We start from the raw sequence: 17,585 nt of genomic DNA, 5'->3' as shown, positions 1-17,585 counted from the left end.
TGTGTGGATTTGGTGAGACTGGTTGACATAATCTCTCACCTGTGTAAGGAGGGTTGCTGGTTGTGACACGAGGGGATCTGGAATGCCTGAGGGATTTGCTTTTGTAACTTCTGGCTAGCCAGAGAGGTGGCATAGTTTTACTGTTTAGGTGGTGCTTGGTAGCATTAGCTGTTTTTTTGTAAATCCACAAGCGGCGTGGCTTTGAGCAAGCTCCTGGCTGCATGAGGGAAGAGGGGTGGGGCTGAACTTCCGCCTTGTGTGCTGATGACGGTTGGCTTGCGTGCTGCTCTTGGCACCTGTGCCAGGGGCTGCCAACCCCTGGAGTACCCACCTGGGGCTTTTCTCCGGGTTAACGGAACCAGCTATTTAGACAAAAACCTTAGACTCCCGTCACCCCTTCAGTTCTCCAGTGGCAGGACCCAACCGGTTCTGACACCAGCATGAGTTGTGATGGAGGCAAGGAGGGGAGGGGAGCAGAGAGGTAAGTGTGTTACTGCTAATAGACCCTGTAGCCATCCAGAAGGGGCATAAGAACAGCCAGGCTGGGTGAAACCAAAGGTCCATCTAGCCCAGTGTCCTGTCCTATGACAGCGGACAATACCCAGTGCCCCTGAGGGAATGAACAGAACAGGGAGTCACCTAGTGACTCTCTTGCCCATTCTCAGCTTCTGGCAAACGCAGCCTAAGGCTCCCATCCCCGGCTAACCCGTCCTGGCAGTGCTGTTCTTGGCTGTAAGAAGGTGGTCAGTGATTTCTGGAAAGAACGTTAGCTGAGGGCAAGGCAGGAGCAGACCATGGGAGGTGACAAAGGAAGGACCTTGTGACCATGTACAAAATGGCTGACACCTGCTGGCGGCGGCCGTCTTAGAACCCGTTAGTTCAGGCTCGAAGTTGTAAGCTTGTCCGCCTCAGGCCCGCGATCAGCTCCACCCCTGCTGCCCTTGGCTTTTTTGCCCAGCTGATCACGAGCGAAGGGACGGATCCCGTTCAGGCTGCTGGTTTTGGACTCTGCTCCCTGGCGAGTCCCAGGAACGAGACACAGGGCTCGGGAAGCAGGTGCGCTTTGAGCCGCCAAGGTGCAAGGCAAACCGGCAAGCCATTTGTAGATATGGAGGGAGAGGCAGCTCCACCTCCGCACCACCCCGAGGTGGAAACTATTCCCTGGGATTAATTCACAGCCGTTAAAATTTGTAGGTTTTTCTTAATTGGTTAATTTTTATTTACACATTGGTCAATACTTTAAACAAGGTCCTGCCTGGTACGCTGGGCCACCAGTGAGTGGACACCAAACATCTAGGGCTGCGTGAGGGTACTTAGAGAGGGCAGAGCCCTGGGGAGAGCAGAAGGAGGCAGAGAGGCACTGACTGGGTCGCAGGAGCTCAGTCTATCTTCTTGGACTTGTTTGCTGGGCTGCTGCTCCACAGATGCAGCCCGTCGCTGTAGAGGTTGCGCTGCAGGACGGCGCCGGCGCACAGGATGGCTCCCTGCAGGGCTCCCGTGAAGCCACACAGGAATACATCCTGGCCTAGGAGACAGCGGCATGCCATCATCACAGCCCCTCTCCCGGGCGCCGACCTGGTTCCGTTCCCAAGGAGGCACAACAGGGGCTCGTGCTGAGCCCTGCTAGGCTGGCAGAGAGCCCAGCAAATCAGCCACTCTGCGAGGGTGTTACCCTGCCAGCTGGGGTGTGACCCATGCGGAGTCCTGCCCGGCCATCCACCACCCTGCTTTCTACCTTCCCCAAAGTCACCCCAGTCGCTCCACAACTCCCCTGTCCCAGGCCATTGCTTCAGCCTTGGTTGCTGCCGTATCCAATCTCCCTCCCGCCACACAGCTCTGGCAGCTCCTCTCCTGGTGGGTGCTCGTTGGCATCCTTCAGGCTGAGGCCCACAGGCACAGGAAGCTCCTGGAACCCCTCTGGGCTCCCTGCTGGTCACGGCCCCGTGGCTGAGCAGAACATCTGCCAGCTAGCTCAGTACGACAGTGCGGCAACGCCCTCTTCAGTTGCTGTGGTTCATGCTGGAGATTTGTTTCTCCTCCTGCCTCTCAGTCTCACAGCCCTGGCCTTGGTGCGGCCCTTTCCTCACCACTGCCAGCCCTGTATAAGACTGTCTGCTCCGATTTGCTGTTTTCCCCCGTTCTCCGGTCTCGGGGCTGGGCTCTCAGGGGCTCGCACAGCATTGCTCCTTTCTTGGGCAAACCCTGCTCTGCAGTGTTCTCCCCACCACATCCACCGGGGTACTTAGCTGCCACACTTCAACCCCTTTCTTCCTGGGTAGTTTGAAAAATTCAGGAAGAATGGGATAGCACTGGCAGTACTTCGGGGGTGTGGGGGTGACGGCGACGTGGGATGCAGGGTGAGCTGGGAAACCCCTGGATCACTGAAATTCAGTTTTCATCCCCTCCCTATGCAGCACCGTCCAGCTCTCTCTCCTGAGCCCTGGAGACACTTTGAACAGCACCCTCGGTAGCTGAGGCATTCCCTGGTTTGAAAGTCAGCCCAGCGGGTTGGCTCCGGGCGACAGAGGGACAAACTACAGCCACACCGAAGAGCACCGAGTCAGGAGCGGGGAGATCGTCAGAGCACAGCATACCTGTCAGGAAGAGGTTCGGCACAGGGGTCTGAGGGCGTAAGATGGCCACAGCTTCAGCCTTCATGCGAGAGATGCTATGGTCGGCGCCGTACATCTCTCCTGTGGGAGCAGCGATGTAGTGCTGGTTGGTGAGCGGCGTCCCAGCTGAGACACACTCGATCTGTGCAAGACAGAAGCACCGCACGAGTCCCCGAGTCCTGTGTGTGGGACACCGTGGCTGAGCAGGTCTCGCGCAGGGAAGCGTGGCCTGGGTGTCATCAGAAAGCTGACAAGCTGCTTGTGTACAGGAAAGCATGTTTCCTGGGGTGCTGGCCAGGAGCCACGCAGGGTGATCTCCTCAGGCACTTCCCATCCCGATTGATTTGACTCTCCCCCTAGGTTCTCCTGGGCGACTAGGTTTTCCCCTGTGTTGTGGCTGGATGTTCGTGGCTGCTTCTGCTGTACCTTGTAGGGCACATCCTTGGTGTCTTAGCAGCTGTGTTTATGCCACGCCAGGCCTGCGATGGATGCATTGGAGAGGGGCCAGGGGAGGGAAACCAAAATGATGATGGGGCTTGAGCACATGACCTACGAGTTGAGGCTGAGGGATTTGGGCTTATTTAGTTTGCAGAAGAGAAGACTGAGGGGTGATTTGATAGCAGCCATCAACTTCCTGAAGGGGAGCTCTAAAGAGGATGGAGAGAAGCTGCTCTCAGCAGTGAGGGATGGCAGAACAAGGAGCAATGCTCTGAAGTTACAGAGCGGGAGGTGTAGGCTGGATATTAAGAAAAACTATTTCCCCCAGAGGGTGGTGAAGCACTGGAATGCGTTACTGAGAGAAGTGGTGGAATCTCCATCCCTAGAGACCTTTTAAGACCTGGCTTGGCAAAGCCCTGGCTGGGATGATTTGGTCAGGGTTGGTCCTGCCTTGGGCAGGGAGGTGGACTTGATGACCTCCTGAGGTCTCTTCCAGCCCTAGGATTCTAGGATTTGGGAAAGTATGAGTGGGATCCCCTCAAGCCTTCCCAGCCATTGCTGCAGCTGCTGGAAAGGTGACAGAAGTTGTCCAGCTGCTTCACATTTTCTGCTTTTCTTGCTGAAAGGGCAAGAGCATTTTAGAAAAAAAAAAAAAGAGGTCTGGGTGCAGGGGAGGAGTCTAGCCAATGGAGGAGAATAAGGGTGGGGTAGAGTCTGGGAGGAAGTTGGGGTGCAGAAAGGAGATGCCAGGCTTTGGCAGGGAGGCATTTTCCTAAGCAGCCCCCAGCCAGCAGCACTCACAGGCCGGCTTCCAGGCTTGCTAGCAGCCCTAGACCACTCCCCATGGCCCTCTGCACTGTGGGGGAGGCTTGGCGTGCTGCCCTCACCCCAGCAAAATCTCTTGGTGCCTACTGGTTGGAAACTGGCCAATGGGAGTGAAGAGATTTTGCTTGGGTAGGGGCAGCACGCACAGCCTCTCCCCACCATCCTCTGCAGCACACGGGCCGCTTTGAGCAGAGTTACTCCCCGTCACGGGCAGATCAAAAGGCTCGGTGGGCTGGATGCAGCCCATGGGCGAGACCCACCCCTGTGCTATGGGAATGGCCAGCATAGGTAGATGGTGGCCTTCCCACTGTTCCCTGCTTGCTCGGAGGGGTGGAGTTCTACATTGTTGGCTTGGCCTGGGCTCACAGAGCCTCCCTGCTACAATACGGGAGCTGAGGCTATCCCCCTCACCACAGGCGGTTGCCTGGGTCAGGCTGTTGCCACTGAAGAGGGCCCTGTGCCCCCCATTCTCTGTGCCAAGGGAACTAGGGATTTGATTCCCTACCAGAGGTTTCCTGATCTGCCATCTCCCCACTGCATTGTGTGGAAGTCAGCCTAGGGACTCAGCCAGGACATCTCCAGAGACGCCTGGATCCAGCATGGTCCTTTCCCACTCAACAGACTCTTACACCATGTTACCCACAACAGAGCACTGGCAGCCAGCATTGACCGTGGTATAAAATTTTCCTTACGTTATCCTTGATGCGAGGGTAGAGTTTCATAACGGTCTTCAAAATGGACTCGGTAATTGCGCTTTTCAGGCTCTCGTAATCTGCTCCCCTCTTCTGGACTGTCTCGTCTTTCCACTCCTCAAACCATTCGTACCGTGCAAACCCGATGATGCACAGAGTCGACTTGTCTAGAATGACAGAGCACTTGGTGTTGGTTGCGTGGTCACCGCTGGAAGGTGCCTGTAGCTACAGCCGTATCTCCACTTGCGCCTGACAGACAACCCTCCCTTACCTTGCCTGACGGTTCCACCAGTGCCCATGGCCTGTTCTTTCAGCTTCCATGCGTGTGACTATCCCTGACTTTTTTGGCTTCCCTCATTTCAGCTCCTTACCCTATGCTTTTGCCCACCTGTTCGGTCTTGAGTCTCATCTGCAGGTATCCAGAAAACATCCAGTCTTTCTTCTTTGCACACCATCTGTGCCTGCCCACATCAACGACTGCAGCATCTTCTCAGCTAAGTGTCTCCAAGACAGAGAAGCTCTTTTTGGCCAGCATGAGCAGCCTCAAAGACAAGGCTCTTGGATGGCTCATTTGCTTCCACTGCCTGGGAGCTTAACTTCCAAAGTCTCCTTTGGAACTTATTTGATTCCCACAACAGGGCAGACCACCAGCGTGGGGGCCTATCTCCAGCAATGGCTGCATCTAAATGCTTCTCAGTTAGGTGCAATGAAATGCTGCGTGTGACACTTGTGTGGTGGATGTAACACGGCTGGGTCAGCAGCCAGGTTTTTGTAATTAACCCCCATAATGCTAGGAAGTGATCCCCTTACAGGGGTTAAGATGACAGGGGATAGGATGGTGCCATTGCAGGTTAATTTCCAGCCAAACCTCGATGTGGTTTGGCAATGAAGGGGAACATAGCGCCACTGAGACCTCTTTTCATGTCCTCCTCCTCCTCCTCCCACACATACATCACAGCTCTCAAAGGAGCAGTCTGGAGTTGTAAAAACATCAGCTTCTACAGAAACAACCAGCTCCCCTTCCTAGCTGGTACATGTTAACAGCTTTCAGGTACCTACAAGGTTGTTACAAGGAGGAAGGAGAAAAATTATCCCCCTTAACCTCTGAGGATAGGGTACGAAGCAATGGGCTTAAATTGCAGCCTGAGAGGGCTAGTTTGGACATTAGGCAAAATCTTGCAAGCTGTCAGGGTGGTTAAGCACTGGAATAAATGGCCTCAGGGGGTTGTGGAATCTCCACCAGTGGAGATACGGAAGAACAGGTTAGATAAACATCTGCCGGGATTGGTTGAGATCAGAGGTGGGCCAGATATGGCCCTGGGGCTGGATGTCCTCCTGCAAGACACCAGATGTGGCCCATGGACCACCCCGCTGGGAGCCCCACACAGAGCAGGCAGCGTATAGCAGCGTGGGACTGCCCCAGACTGCTTTAAGCAGCTTGCTGTTCCATGTAGCTCAGGGGGAGGCTTTGCACCAACCCCCGCCCTACTACCAGCAAAAATCTCTCAGCTTCCGTTGGCTGATTTCTGGCCATCAGGAGCTCAGAGATTTTGCTGGTGGGCAGGAGCAGCGTAAAGACTCCCCCTCCCCTTGGCATCTGGAGCAGAGAGCCCCATGGAGCAACTTTGGTCAATCGGGGGCTGCACCAGGCAGGGAGCCTGCCTCAGGGGCTGCTGGCCGGAAGGTGCCTAGTTAAGCACCTCCCAGCCAGCGCCTGCCTCTGGCACCCCAGGCCATCTCTCCCCCCAGTTCTCAGCTCCAGGTCGCCACCCAATCCTCTGCACGCCCCCTCCCCGAGGTCACAACCCTCTCCCAGGCTGTGAAACCCTCCTACACCCCTTTCCTAGGCCAGAATTCTCTCCTGCATCTGCCCCTACCCCCTCCCAGGCCCTGCCCCCATCCCTCAAACTCCCACTCTGTGCCACCACTCTCTCCTGCCTCCTGGTCCCTACTCCAAGCTCCCTTTGCACCCAACCTCTGTCCCAGACCCTGCACCCCCTCTACAGAAAAGTGTGGCCCTTGACCACTTGCCCTCATCAAAAATTATTGCCCACCCCCTGGTGTGGAGGGTGCTTGGTCCTGCCATAAGTGCAGGAGACTGGACTTGATGACCTCTTGAGGTCCCTTCCGGTTCTATTATTCTGTGAAAAAAGTTCCTTACCTGGGTACCTCTCCTGCCAGGTGGGGTCCTTGCTTGACGGAGACGTAACAAACAAAACAGGATTGTGGTCTACAGCCTCTTCTTTGGAGGCAGAGAGGAAGCGATTCATGCTGCAGAGAGGGTTGAGAAGCTTTTCAGTGAATTCTGGCTAACAAGTCATCAGGCTAGTCCTTGTGCATGAGAAAGCAAGCAGGCAGCGACCCTGGGGCCATTCAGGACTCTTCTGCACCATGTTGTGGCTAACACTTCCCCTCTGCCCAGGCATCTCTGCAGGGACAGTAATACCCAGGTGACCCATACCTCCGGGGGGGAAAGGGGCCGAGTTAGGGCCAGGGTTCCCTCTATTTTTTTCCACGCATGGGTGGAATACATTTTTGTTATGTGCACCAACCATTTAAACACATGCTGCCAGGTGATAGGTGATGGCACCCAGGCCTTTTTCAAACTTGTACGTTACTGGCATTGCTACTGGGCTCCTGTACAGACATCATGGCTTCTGAACTGGAGACAGACTCCGGGCTGACCACCCAAAAGCTGGCTCTGAATTCTGTCCCTCACGCTGCCTCCTGAACTTGAGAGGGACAATTTTATGGCTGGGAACTGGCCAGACTTCATCACTTGCTTCAGCGGAGCACAAACATATGCCTGTGGGAGTAGCCCAGGCTTGCATCTGTACCATCCTGCTAGTCACAGCTCAGGTAAATCAGACACCAAACGTGGCAGAGGCCTACAGAGCACAGGGTCTCCTTACACTTTGTCCAGGTTATTGTGTGGGTAGATGAAGTAGTTTGTGCCCTCCAGCCCCAGCTCTTCCTTTGAGCCTCTGACTCCTATGAAGACACTGAACCCGGCCAGGCTGTGATCCACCATGCGAAGCTGAGTCTTAATACCTGCACATTGGGGAGCAAACAGCACATTAACGTCCTGTCCCCAGAGGAACCAGGGCTGGATCATAAAGAAGTAGAAGCTCCTCCCTAGTTGGGCTGTAACTCCCAGCTTAAATCCTCCATTCTTCCTCCAGAATTTTGACTTTTCAAATAGCTTTAGCTGGTGATTTCCATCCCAGATGTACGCCACGGGCAAAGGGCAACGTTTCTGCCGCTGTGAAGACTCTGGTGAAACAGTCTGTCACAGGACAGTAAGAGAGAACCTTAGTTTGAAATGGATTAATTTAAATACTTGGCTCCCATTTGCAGTGGCACTGGAACTATTTTTTGGGTTGGGGTGCTGAGCTGTGCCTTCATCCCAGACCTGTTCAGGCCCCTCGTCACCCTAGGCTGGGGTCACACCTGGGTGCCAACTCTCCGGGATGAGATGCCGCCACCGCTGCAAATTAGTGCCTGACCCGGGAGAATTGGCATCTTAGCTACAGCTGGAGGCGACTGCAGAGCCCCGGATCAGCAGCAGGACCTGGAGAAACACTACAGCTTCCAGGGCAGGTGGCCTGGACCTCAGGGATGCAGGCTGCAGAGCCTGCTAGGCATGCTGGACCACAGGGCAGGGGGGCAGGTTGCCGAAGCTAGCAGGGCCAGGTGGACCTTGGAGGGGCTACCTGGAGGCTGAGACATGGGGCTGGTAGAGCCGTTGGCGGGGCAGGCCCCTGTGTGTGAGGAAGAGGGGGAGAAAACCTGGTGGTGCTGCCGCATCCTCCCACACCCTTATTTCCTGCACCTGTGCCTGCTACTCAACACATTACTGCCCCTTCAAATTTCCCACAGGCTTAAATCTCTTTGAAGTCTCAAGTACTAGAAGATCGACTTCATATTTTTTGCACAGATGTTTTGGTAGTTGAAAAATAGCCTTCCCCCCAAAAAGTCCAGAAGCCAGGGCAATATTGTGGGTCCTGCCATAGAAGTCAATGTTTTTATCAAAATGGGTTGAGGTCACTTCCAAGGTTTTTCTCGGTACTGTATCAGAGAGGTCGCTGAGTTAGTCTGATTCTTGAAAAACAACAAGAAGTCCTGTGGTACCTTATAGATTTAACAGATATTTTGGAGCATGAGCTTTCGTGGGCAAAGATGCGCTTCATCAGATGCATGTAGTGTGTACCGACAACCTTATCTTTAGTTTTAAAAAAAATGCAGTTTTTGATCAAAGTTGCGATAATTTTATAACCAGGTTTGATTAAAAAAAAAAAAAAGGTCAATAAAAATGAAGGAAAACCAGTGATTTTGTTTCCATTTGCAATGTTCAGTATCAAAGGGATGGCATTTTTTCCACAAAATTGTCTGGAATGGAAATGGTTTTGTATCCTTAGCTACAGGACATGCTCTCAAGCAACTGCTACTCCAACAGCGTATGTGAACTACCGTCAGCAGGATGCTGAGCTGGCAGGAGAAGGATTTTTGGTAGGTTAGTTCTCAAGAGCTGCCCATTGCTAGGGTGTTTTACCATGTGACGCTCGTATCTCCTCTGGTAGCAGCCGCTCGTAGGTGTTAAATATCCCAGCATCAGAAATCACAACAGGAGCAAAGACATCCACCAGACCTTGGCCTTTCTTTACACTCACACCTGGAAGGAAAAAGGGCCTTCCAAAAACCAAAAACAATGACAACAAAAACCACAACAACCACCCTTAATTTACCCTAGGCCATTTTCTCCTGTGCTGACCTGGGACAGGAGCCCTTTACTCTTACCGGGGGAGTTAGAAGTGATAGACACAGCATGTGATCAGTTCAGGTGCAGGCTGGGCTTAGCACAGGAGGATTTGGAAGGGGTAAAACACAACTAACAAGGGAGAGCATCTATGGGCTTTTCAAGGGCACCCCTTGTGTTTCCACGGCAATCACAGGGAGGGAAGCACTATATCCATGCTATGGATGCCAGGGTGTTGCTGTGGTGGATGCTGTAGAAACCCCTGATGTGCGGAGCAGAGAGTAATGAGAAGGTTTTGCATCTCAGAAAACAGGGCTGTCCTTAGCTTCAGCTAATCAGAATCCCAGGGCTGCAAGAGACCTCGGGAGGAGCTTCCTTGCCACTGACAAGGGACCCAGCGTCTAGGAGGAGGACTGGGTTGTGCGGATGCTGGACAGAAAAGGGCTTTGGCAAGGAGTTGTTGGGAAGGTGGCAGGACGGACAGCTGCAAGGGGCACTTGTCCCTGGGAAGGGGGCTGGTAATGGGGAAGCAGTTCAGACCAGGAGCCATTGTGGGCAAGCTGTCCATTGGAAACGGATGCCTCCCCCTCTTCCTTGCACCCGTCACCATTCTAGCTCTGTCCTCCCCTCCTTATGGCCAATGTGAGCTCAGGACCCAGCTGCGTCTCCATGCAGCCCCAACCCCTTCGTACCTGTGCTGGGGTGCAGACCGAATCTGGGATTCTCCCCCGCCACGTGCAGTTCAACGAGCCCTGCACAATTCCTTCAGTGCAGCATCCGGTGCAGGGTGTCTCCCAGGTGAGTAGGGCCTCTCTCATAGGGACTCCCCTCCCACAGCTGTCACCTTCCATGGTTAGAGCTGACCACTTTGGTCAGGCTCATGATTGCGGGGGGCCGGGGAGACAAAACTGCCCCGACATTGAACGCAGCCGAGGGAGGTCCCTGCCACCTGCAGCAGCGTGTCTTTCTCACCAGCAGAAGTTGGTTCAAAAGAAAAGTATTCGCTCACCCATCTTGTCTTTCAGACCTCAAGGCACTGAGAGCTCATTTCCTGGACTCAGCTTCTCCTCCATAAACTTGTTACACTTACCCAGCAAACTAATTAGGGCGCTTGCCCTGCAGGCCAGAAGAGACAAAGAACTGTGTTTCTAAAATGCTGGTGAGGCACTCACATCTACATGACCTGGGCGATCGACCTGCTCAGGGTCGATCTTCTGGAGTTCGATTTTGCGTGCCTATGGAGACGTGTGAAATCGACCTGTCGGGGGTCAGCGGTCGACCCCTGTACACCTCGCTATCACAAGGAGTAAGGGAGGTGATGGGAGAAGCTCTCCCGTCAACCTTCCTTAGTGAGGCTGACCTGGTAAGTCGATGGCAGATACGTCAATTCTAGCTGCGCAATTGCTGTAGCTAGAATTGCGTATCTGCAATTGACTCACCTGCCTACTGTAGACCAAGCCTCAGAAACGGTGCTGATGGGACCATATCAGTATCTGGGTAGCTCAGAGCTGGTGGCTGGCACAGGCCTGGCTGACATGCAGCTGGGGCCTGAGCTTCTGGGAGGGAGGTGGGGGCAGTGCCCGGGGTGGGGAGGTCAGATGTTGGTTGACTGCACTGAAAACAGAACAAAGATCCAGTCTCCCTGCAATACACTGGCCTGTCTCCAGCAGCTGGTCAGCCCTGCTAGAAGTGATTCCCACTTGTGTGGAGTGTTCTCTGCGCGTGTGCAACCCCGAGCCTCCCACCCCCTCCCCATGCGCCGTACTGACAGCAGAAGGTATCTTGCTCCTCTTTGCTCTACGAGCTGACGCGAGAGGCTTGATGCAGCCTAACTCACCACAGGCTTTGCCTTCTGCATTCACCAAAATTCTCTGCACTGCTGCCTTGGTCAGAACGGCCCCGCCAGCCTGCTCAATCACCGGGATGGTGTGGAAGGCGATTTCACTGGGTCCTCCTTGGGGATACCACCCCCCTTCAAAAAAGTGGTCCACCAGAATTGCATGGAGGCAGAAGCTGGCCCTGTCTGGAAGCACTCCTGGAAGACACAGCAAAGAAGAGGGTTCATTCCTGGGCAGAAGTCCTCCTCTGCCGCCGGGTGGCCTGACCTAGAAGTGAGCTGTAGGGAGATTCCACCGCTAAGCCCCACCCCATCACTAACATCACTGAAAAGCAGACAGTGCCTTTGAGAACACAGGATAAGGAGCAACACTGCAAAGTCTAATAGCCCTAACAGCTTTTTCCCTGCTACAGTTTTGAGCTGAAGGGAGACCACTGCACTAACGAGTAGATGGAGTTGGTGTCATCAGCATCACCTCTGACCGAACCTCAGACACACTGTATAAGGAGGGAGCCCACAGCAAAAGCATATGCTGAGGCTGGGGGAAGTGGAAACCAATGAAAGTGCAGCGTCACGAAGGTTATGAAGTTCCCAGAGGAGACGTTCCTTTTGCCTAAGAAGGGCATTCTGCTTTGGTGAGAGCCGCAGGAGGTGGAGACGAACCTGGGGTACACAGAAAGTGAGTCGGAAGTGGGGGGTGAAAGGCGTGGCCAGTTAATCCTAGCAGGTAAACCGGCTAAAGGCTGAGATAACAGGACTAGAAAGAAAGAGAAGAGCAGAGCACCAAGCACTGTAGGACTCTAGAGACCAGGGCAAGACCAAGGAATAGCCTTCATCAGATGGTCCACGTTTTCCTGTTTCTCTCCAACTCGGGGGGCCAGAAATTTTTTCAAGTGACAGTTAGGTAACTTAAAAAAAATTGCATGTAAGAACATGGACGTTCAGAGATGCGGCTTGAAGACCACCAACTGGTATCACAAGATTTTTGGTAACACTGCAAGACTTAGCAGGGCTGTTTGATTAATTATAACTAATATGCAAACTTTTACAGAAAATCGGGAGAAAATGAGAAAAATTACTCCTAGGGCTAAATTTTGGCTGGAACTTAAAAGCCAGACAAATTCAAATGCGAGAGGAGGCCTGCATGTTTAATAGTTCAGGGAAGTGCTGGCTTCTCCATCTCTTTAAATATCCTGATCAAGGCTGGATGTTTTTTCTGGCAGATAGATATTCTTAGCGATTTAGCTATTGGGCTCAATGCAGGAATAACAGGATGAAATTCTCTTTGATATTCAGGCAGTCAGACAAGAGGATCACAATGTTAGGTTTTGTCATAGATTAAAAGGAAGCTATGAATCTGGAACTAAAGGGCTGCCACTGTCTAAGAGGCATTTAGTAAACAAAGCCAGAAGATTTAACCGTTTCTGCAGCTCCCCTGGAAGTAACAATCAACTTCTCTTCCTAGCCACCTTGCTCATTGCGACATTCCATCCCATCCAGCTGACAGCTGGCTCTTCCCTGATTTTAATTCTGCAGTCAACCAGAAGACGCGTGCTAGCAAATTTGTGTCTGACACAGCCCGGCAAACACCTGAATGACGACCCAAGTCACACCCTCCATTAGCTTGTACAGTATATGTCTATAAATGTGTTCTCCAGCCCCTGCTGGAGGTGGGGTGAAACCTGACCTTCTCAGGCTTTGCCTTATCTTTAAAAATAGAGTATTGTGTGGTTATTTTCTACTAATCTTTATTTAACTACTCAGCTGGTTGCCAATTGTGTAATGGAGTTGGAAACGAACATGTCTGGTAGCTGGTAACACATCCTGACATGTATACAGAACCCTTCATGTGAAAAATCCCTGCCCACTTAGCATATCTGAAAACCCCATTATAAAACTCTGTGGGGAGACGTTGTTTAAAATGCCAAACATTATTGAGTTGCAGAGTCAAGCCCTATAACCTTAGAATAGACCAGGTGTACAGTTGCTTATCCCACCTTAATTCTGTCTCCTTGTGTGTCTATCGTGTATGCTGACTGAGGCAAGGGTCGGTGGAGGGGAAGAAATATAGTATTTAATCATGTAATTAAAGGCTGTCTCATATTATGCTCAGAATACAGGTTGCTGGGAAACCTCAGTTTCAAGAGTGGGGGATAAGCTCCTGCCCCATGGAGGTACCCAAAATCAGGACGAAACACTGAGGACCTTTCCCACATGTGTGGGGAGGGGAGAGGGAGCCAGGCAGGGGTCTCCGCCACCACCCCAATACAGATGGTCTGGAAGCTTCCAGATGTTCTCCCGCATAGCATGTGTCCCAAAGATCGTTCCCTCTAATTTTTTCCAATCAATGGACATAATAAGTTTGGTTAAGTGCGCCAAGGCATGTGCAGATCTGCCCCACCAATAGAAACATATGCAGCTGACTGCGGGCGCTCTGCTAATCAGCTGGGCAACACCTGAATCTCCCCTAGATGGCTGCCCAAGCGCTTGGCTTACAAGGAACACTGGTCCCAACTCCTTAAACTTCTCACTTCTGATTATTTTGACTGGCTGCTCTCATCAACCTTGGGAACACAAGTGAAATTAGGGAAGTGGAAGCATTCTGTAATTTAACCTGGATAGAATTTCACCACAGCACAGTTATTTCTCCAACATGAGGGCTTTCTGTGGTGGATATCAGAGGCCTGCTACAGGCAATGGAAAGGCCAGAACTTCTTAAAAAGATCTTACAAGAATCTATTATACTAGAGAATGGTAGGGAATGTAAAGATAAAGCTTACTCCTAGCTCCCCCTACAAGCTACCTCTTCCATTCACCTAAATGCCGCCGTCTCTGGTGCTAGCAGCACAAAGCCAAAACAGAAGTTCAGCGCAAGCTGTGTAGAAATTTGTACCCAATAGAAACTTCCAGGAAAACTCTGGGATATGGAAAGTAAAGGTTGGAACGGGCCCTTGACCAGCACCCCAGAGCTAAAACCACGGACATCTGTGAAAGGGGACAAGGCGTGGATGAGACCCAGGCATTCCATGCTGCATATTTTCAGAGAAAGGGGTGAACAGTGGAAAACAGTTCTGTTTGCTAAAAAAAGGTCGTGTACCGTAAGTGGGAAAGATATAGCTAAGTACGGCTCTGAGTTCTTGGTTTGTGGTGAGTTCATTGACCACGTCTGTCACGCTCCGAGACACCATCTTAAAGAACGGTGAAAACCAGGCCAGGAGGCCGGTGCGGCTCAGGAACTTGGCCAGGGTCACGGGCATCATTTTCAGAAGAGTCATGTGTGTGATTCCGTGGGCCATTTTCTGGAAAGGAAAAAAAGCAATGCCTGTGAAGATGCCCACGGATGGCTTTGGAGATCGGGCTATGCAGGAGCTCAACAAAGCTTTGCCATCACAAGGCAAAATTGACAGAGAACATGGCTGCAGGGAGAGGGACACTGGTGACACAATCATGCCCAGAGCTGCCCACAGGTGGCCTGTTGCCACTCACTTGATAAGGTATTAAGAGAGCTGCACGGTCAGGCCGACTGATGCAGGATGGGGAAGAAAAAGGGACAATTGCCTTAGGGTCTGGTGATTCAACAGGGCCCGGGGCTCCCGGCTGCCATTGTTGCAACTGTGGCCCTGGCAATTGCTGGAGCCCCAACCCTTTTATACGGCCACCAGAGCAATGCATGCACACTTCTGCCTGAGACTCCACTCCCTCTGGGAGCGCAGAACTCCATCCATCCCTTGTCCAGGCACCCAGCAATTCTGTTGTCTGCCTTGGGCTCAGTCTCCCACTTGAATGTTCTTAAACCAGTTAATCTCCCCTCACAACGCAGCCTGTTCCAAACCCCGAATCATTGTTATGGCCCTGATCTGGATTTTCCAATGCCAAGATACCTTTTCTGAGGTGAGGTGACCACATCTGGATACAGTATTCAAGCTGTGGGCGTACCATGGATTTACGTAGAAGCAATAAGATATCTTCTGTACTATTCTCCATCCCTTTGTAAAGATTCCCAACAGTCGTTTGCTTTTTTGACTGCCGCTGCTGTGCATTTCACTTTCCCAGCACCCCTGCGCTCCATCCCCACAGAGCCTAAATAGGTGAATTTCCGGCAGGGGGAGTGAATGTCGCCCTTTGCTCTTCAGTGATTTAAAAAAATATATATATATCACGCAAGACTTCAAAAATCCTGTCCTATCCTTGATAAACCAAAGCATCCCAGTGTACATCGCTTGTGTGCAGGGAGCGGCTGTAATGACATGTGCTGTCCTAGCTGATGCCCATTGAGACTCAGAGAGGCGGTTTTAACATCCTCAGGACAAAGCCAGGGTTACCTCTACAAGTTCGACAAATTTGTCGATTGCCTCAGCTTCATCTGGGAACTGTTTCTTTAGCTCTTCAGTGTACTCTTTCTTCCCGCTGTGCAGGCGGTACGTTCCGCCATTTCCAGGTTCCCCCAGAACAACGGCATCAAAGACAGATGGCATCTTGTTCCACTGCAGCTGTCCTTCCGTGAGCTGATCCACAACGAAACGTGTCAGGGACTCCTCGTGCATTCTGCCTATGTAATGAATACCTGGAAGGCAATGGCAAATGGTTACTCAAGCAAGTCGCTGTCTGGAGATTAAACAGCAATGGGAGGTGGCCATGGACACAGCAGAACCTCAGTGTAATGAGCAGCTCAGGAATGGAGCACTTGTGACTCTGAATAAAACGTTTCTAGTGGTTCTTGCGAAAGTTTGCAACTGAACTGCAACTTGATAATGGCTTTGAAATTGTGTTGTGCAGAGGAAAAATGCTGCTTTTAACCACCTGAATTTAAATGCAAAACAGGCACAGAAAGTTTCCTTTAAAAAAAAAAAAGACAAGGTAAATTTCCCCCTTTTTTGGCTCTTCCTGCCCAATTGTGTACTTCCAGTTCCAAACGAGTTGTGTGGTTGATGGCTCAATTTGTAGGTCTGGTGTTTGGACCTCTGAGGTTACAATGTACATTTGTTAACTAAATTGGTGACCAGGAAGGCTGCAAACAGGATGCACTCATCCTGGTCAAACCCACAAATGCATGGAAATAAGAAGAGTAGGATTACAAGCACTCTTTGCCCCCCACCTCCTCCAGCTCTGTTGACAAGCATTCAATTAGGCTTTCACTTCCACCTCTACCAATACTGAACCTACCTGCATCCCTCTTACTCTCACACAGAACCCGAATGATGACCTCATATTCATGTATCTCAACAAATCAACACACCTGGCAGCCTCACAGTCCATATGTTTGGAAAATTATTCTGCTTTTACATTGCAGGGGGCACTCTTAAAGCAATTACTTTAATATATCTTTTTTTAAAAAAGTCACTTGAATCCAAGGGTGCTGGAACAGTTTTTATAGTGGGGGAGCTGTAAGCCACTGAACCACACTGTAAATCATGTATCTAATGGAAGCTACTTCAATTCGGGGGTGCTGTAGCACCTCCCACACCCCTAGTTCCAGCACCTATGTCTGAATCAAACCTAGGAATCAAATTGAAGGCTGGGCTGGAATCTCTTATCCTAGGCAATTTGTAAATCAAGACTGGATGTTTTCCCTAGAAGATGTGTTGTAATTCAAACCAGAATTTTTGTGGGGAAATTCCACAGCCTGCTCTACAGGGAGTCAGATGATGTGAGCACAATGATCTCTTCCAATGTCAAGATTTCAGTTTAACCTTACTCATGAGTTTGAAATGCTATTTTCTCCTGGTGGTATCTCTGACTCAGATGAAGAATGTGAAAGTGCATCAATTGGCTGATATACCCATCACCATCACGGATGCATATCCTCAGAGTGGTGGTTTATTGTATCTGGCACATAAATATCTTGCAACACCAGTTACAGCAGTGCCATGTGCAGACCTGTTCTTACTCTCAGGTGACATTGTAAACAAGAAGCAGGCAGCATTATCTTTCGCAAAGCTAACCAAACTTGTTTGTCAGAGCAACTGGCTGAACAAGAAGCAGGACTGAGTGGACTTCTAGGCTCTAAAGCATTCCATTGTTATGGCCTTTGGATGTAGTTTGTTACAATATGTTCTACATTTGTAAGTTCTACTTTCACAGTAAAGAGATTGCATTACTGTACTTGTATTCGGTGAATTGCAAGATGCTCTCTCATTTTTTAATAGTGCAAATATTTTTAATCAAAAATATAAAGTGAGCACTGTGGACTTGGTATTCTGTGTTGTAATAGAAATCCACATAGTTGAAAATATGGAAAACATCCAAAACCAAGTAGAATATCATTTAAGCAGCACAATTAATTGTGATCAAAAAAATGAATTGCTTGACAGTCCCAATAACAGTATATACAAAGACAAAGCCATGAGCAACCCCATCCCAGTTTTTGGACATCTACACAGAACTCAGATTGCTACAACTGTACCTTGAAACAGAAGACTCCCAGT

The 17,585-nt window shown here is 51.0% G+C and overlaps 2 protein-coding genes across 20 annotated transcripts in view; one reads left to right on the top strand and one right to left on the bottom strand.

Moving 5' to 3' along the window:
- Positions 1-17,585, top strand: part of ELMOD3 (ELMO domain containing 3) — a 168,590-nt gene that overhangs the window by 22,667 nt on the left and 128,338 nt on the right. The gene's annotated exons all lie outside the window — the stretch shown is intronic.
- Positions 1-17,585, bottom strand: part of RETSAT (retinol saturase) — a 39,279-nt gene that overhangs the window by 14,030 nt on the left and 7,664 nt on the right. Inside the window, exons 3-11 of one of the 5 annotated variants that reach the window (XM_074981867.1) lie at positions 15,483-15,724; positions 14,258-14,459; positions 11,161-11,358; positions 9,120-9,239; positions 7,480-7,618; positions 6,729-6,838; positions 4,568-4,734; positions 2,595-2,754; positions 1,098-1,525 (exon numbers count right to left, since the gene is read on the bottom strand). In XM_074981867.1, the coding sequence (XP_074837968.1) occupies positions 1,380-1,525; positions 2,595-2,754; positions 4,568-4,734; positions 6,729-6,838; positions 7,480-7,618; positions 9,120-9,239; positions 11,161-11,358; positions 14,258-14,459; positions 15,483-15,724 (1,484 nt within the window). In that variant the 3' untranslated portion in view covers positions 1,098-1,379. The other 4 variants (XM_074981870.1, XM_074981868.1, XM_074981869.1 and 1 more) reach the window with 4 other exon arrangements.

The sequence above is a fragment of the Carettochelys insculpta genome, chromosome 31 (genome assembly GCF_033958435.1).
Source record: "Carettochelys insculpta isolate YL-2023 chromosome 31, ASM3395843v1, whole genome shotgun sequence".
Taxonomy (NCBI): domain Eukaryota; kingdom Metazoa; phylum Chordata; order Testudines; family Carettochelyidae; genus Carettochelys; species Carettochelys insculpta.
Note: the sequence above shows the minus strand (reverse complement) of the source record. Positions and strands in the feature narration are given on the sequence as shown.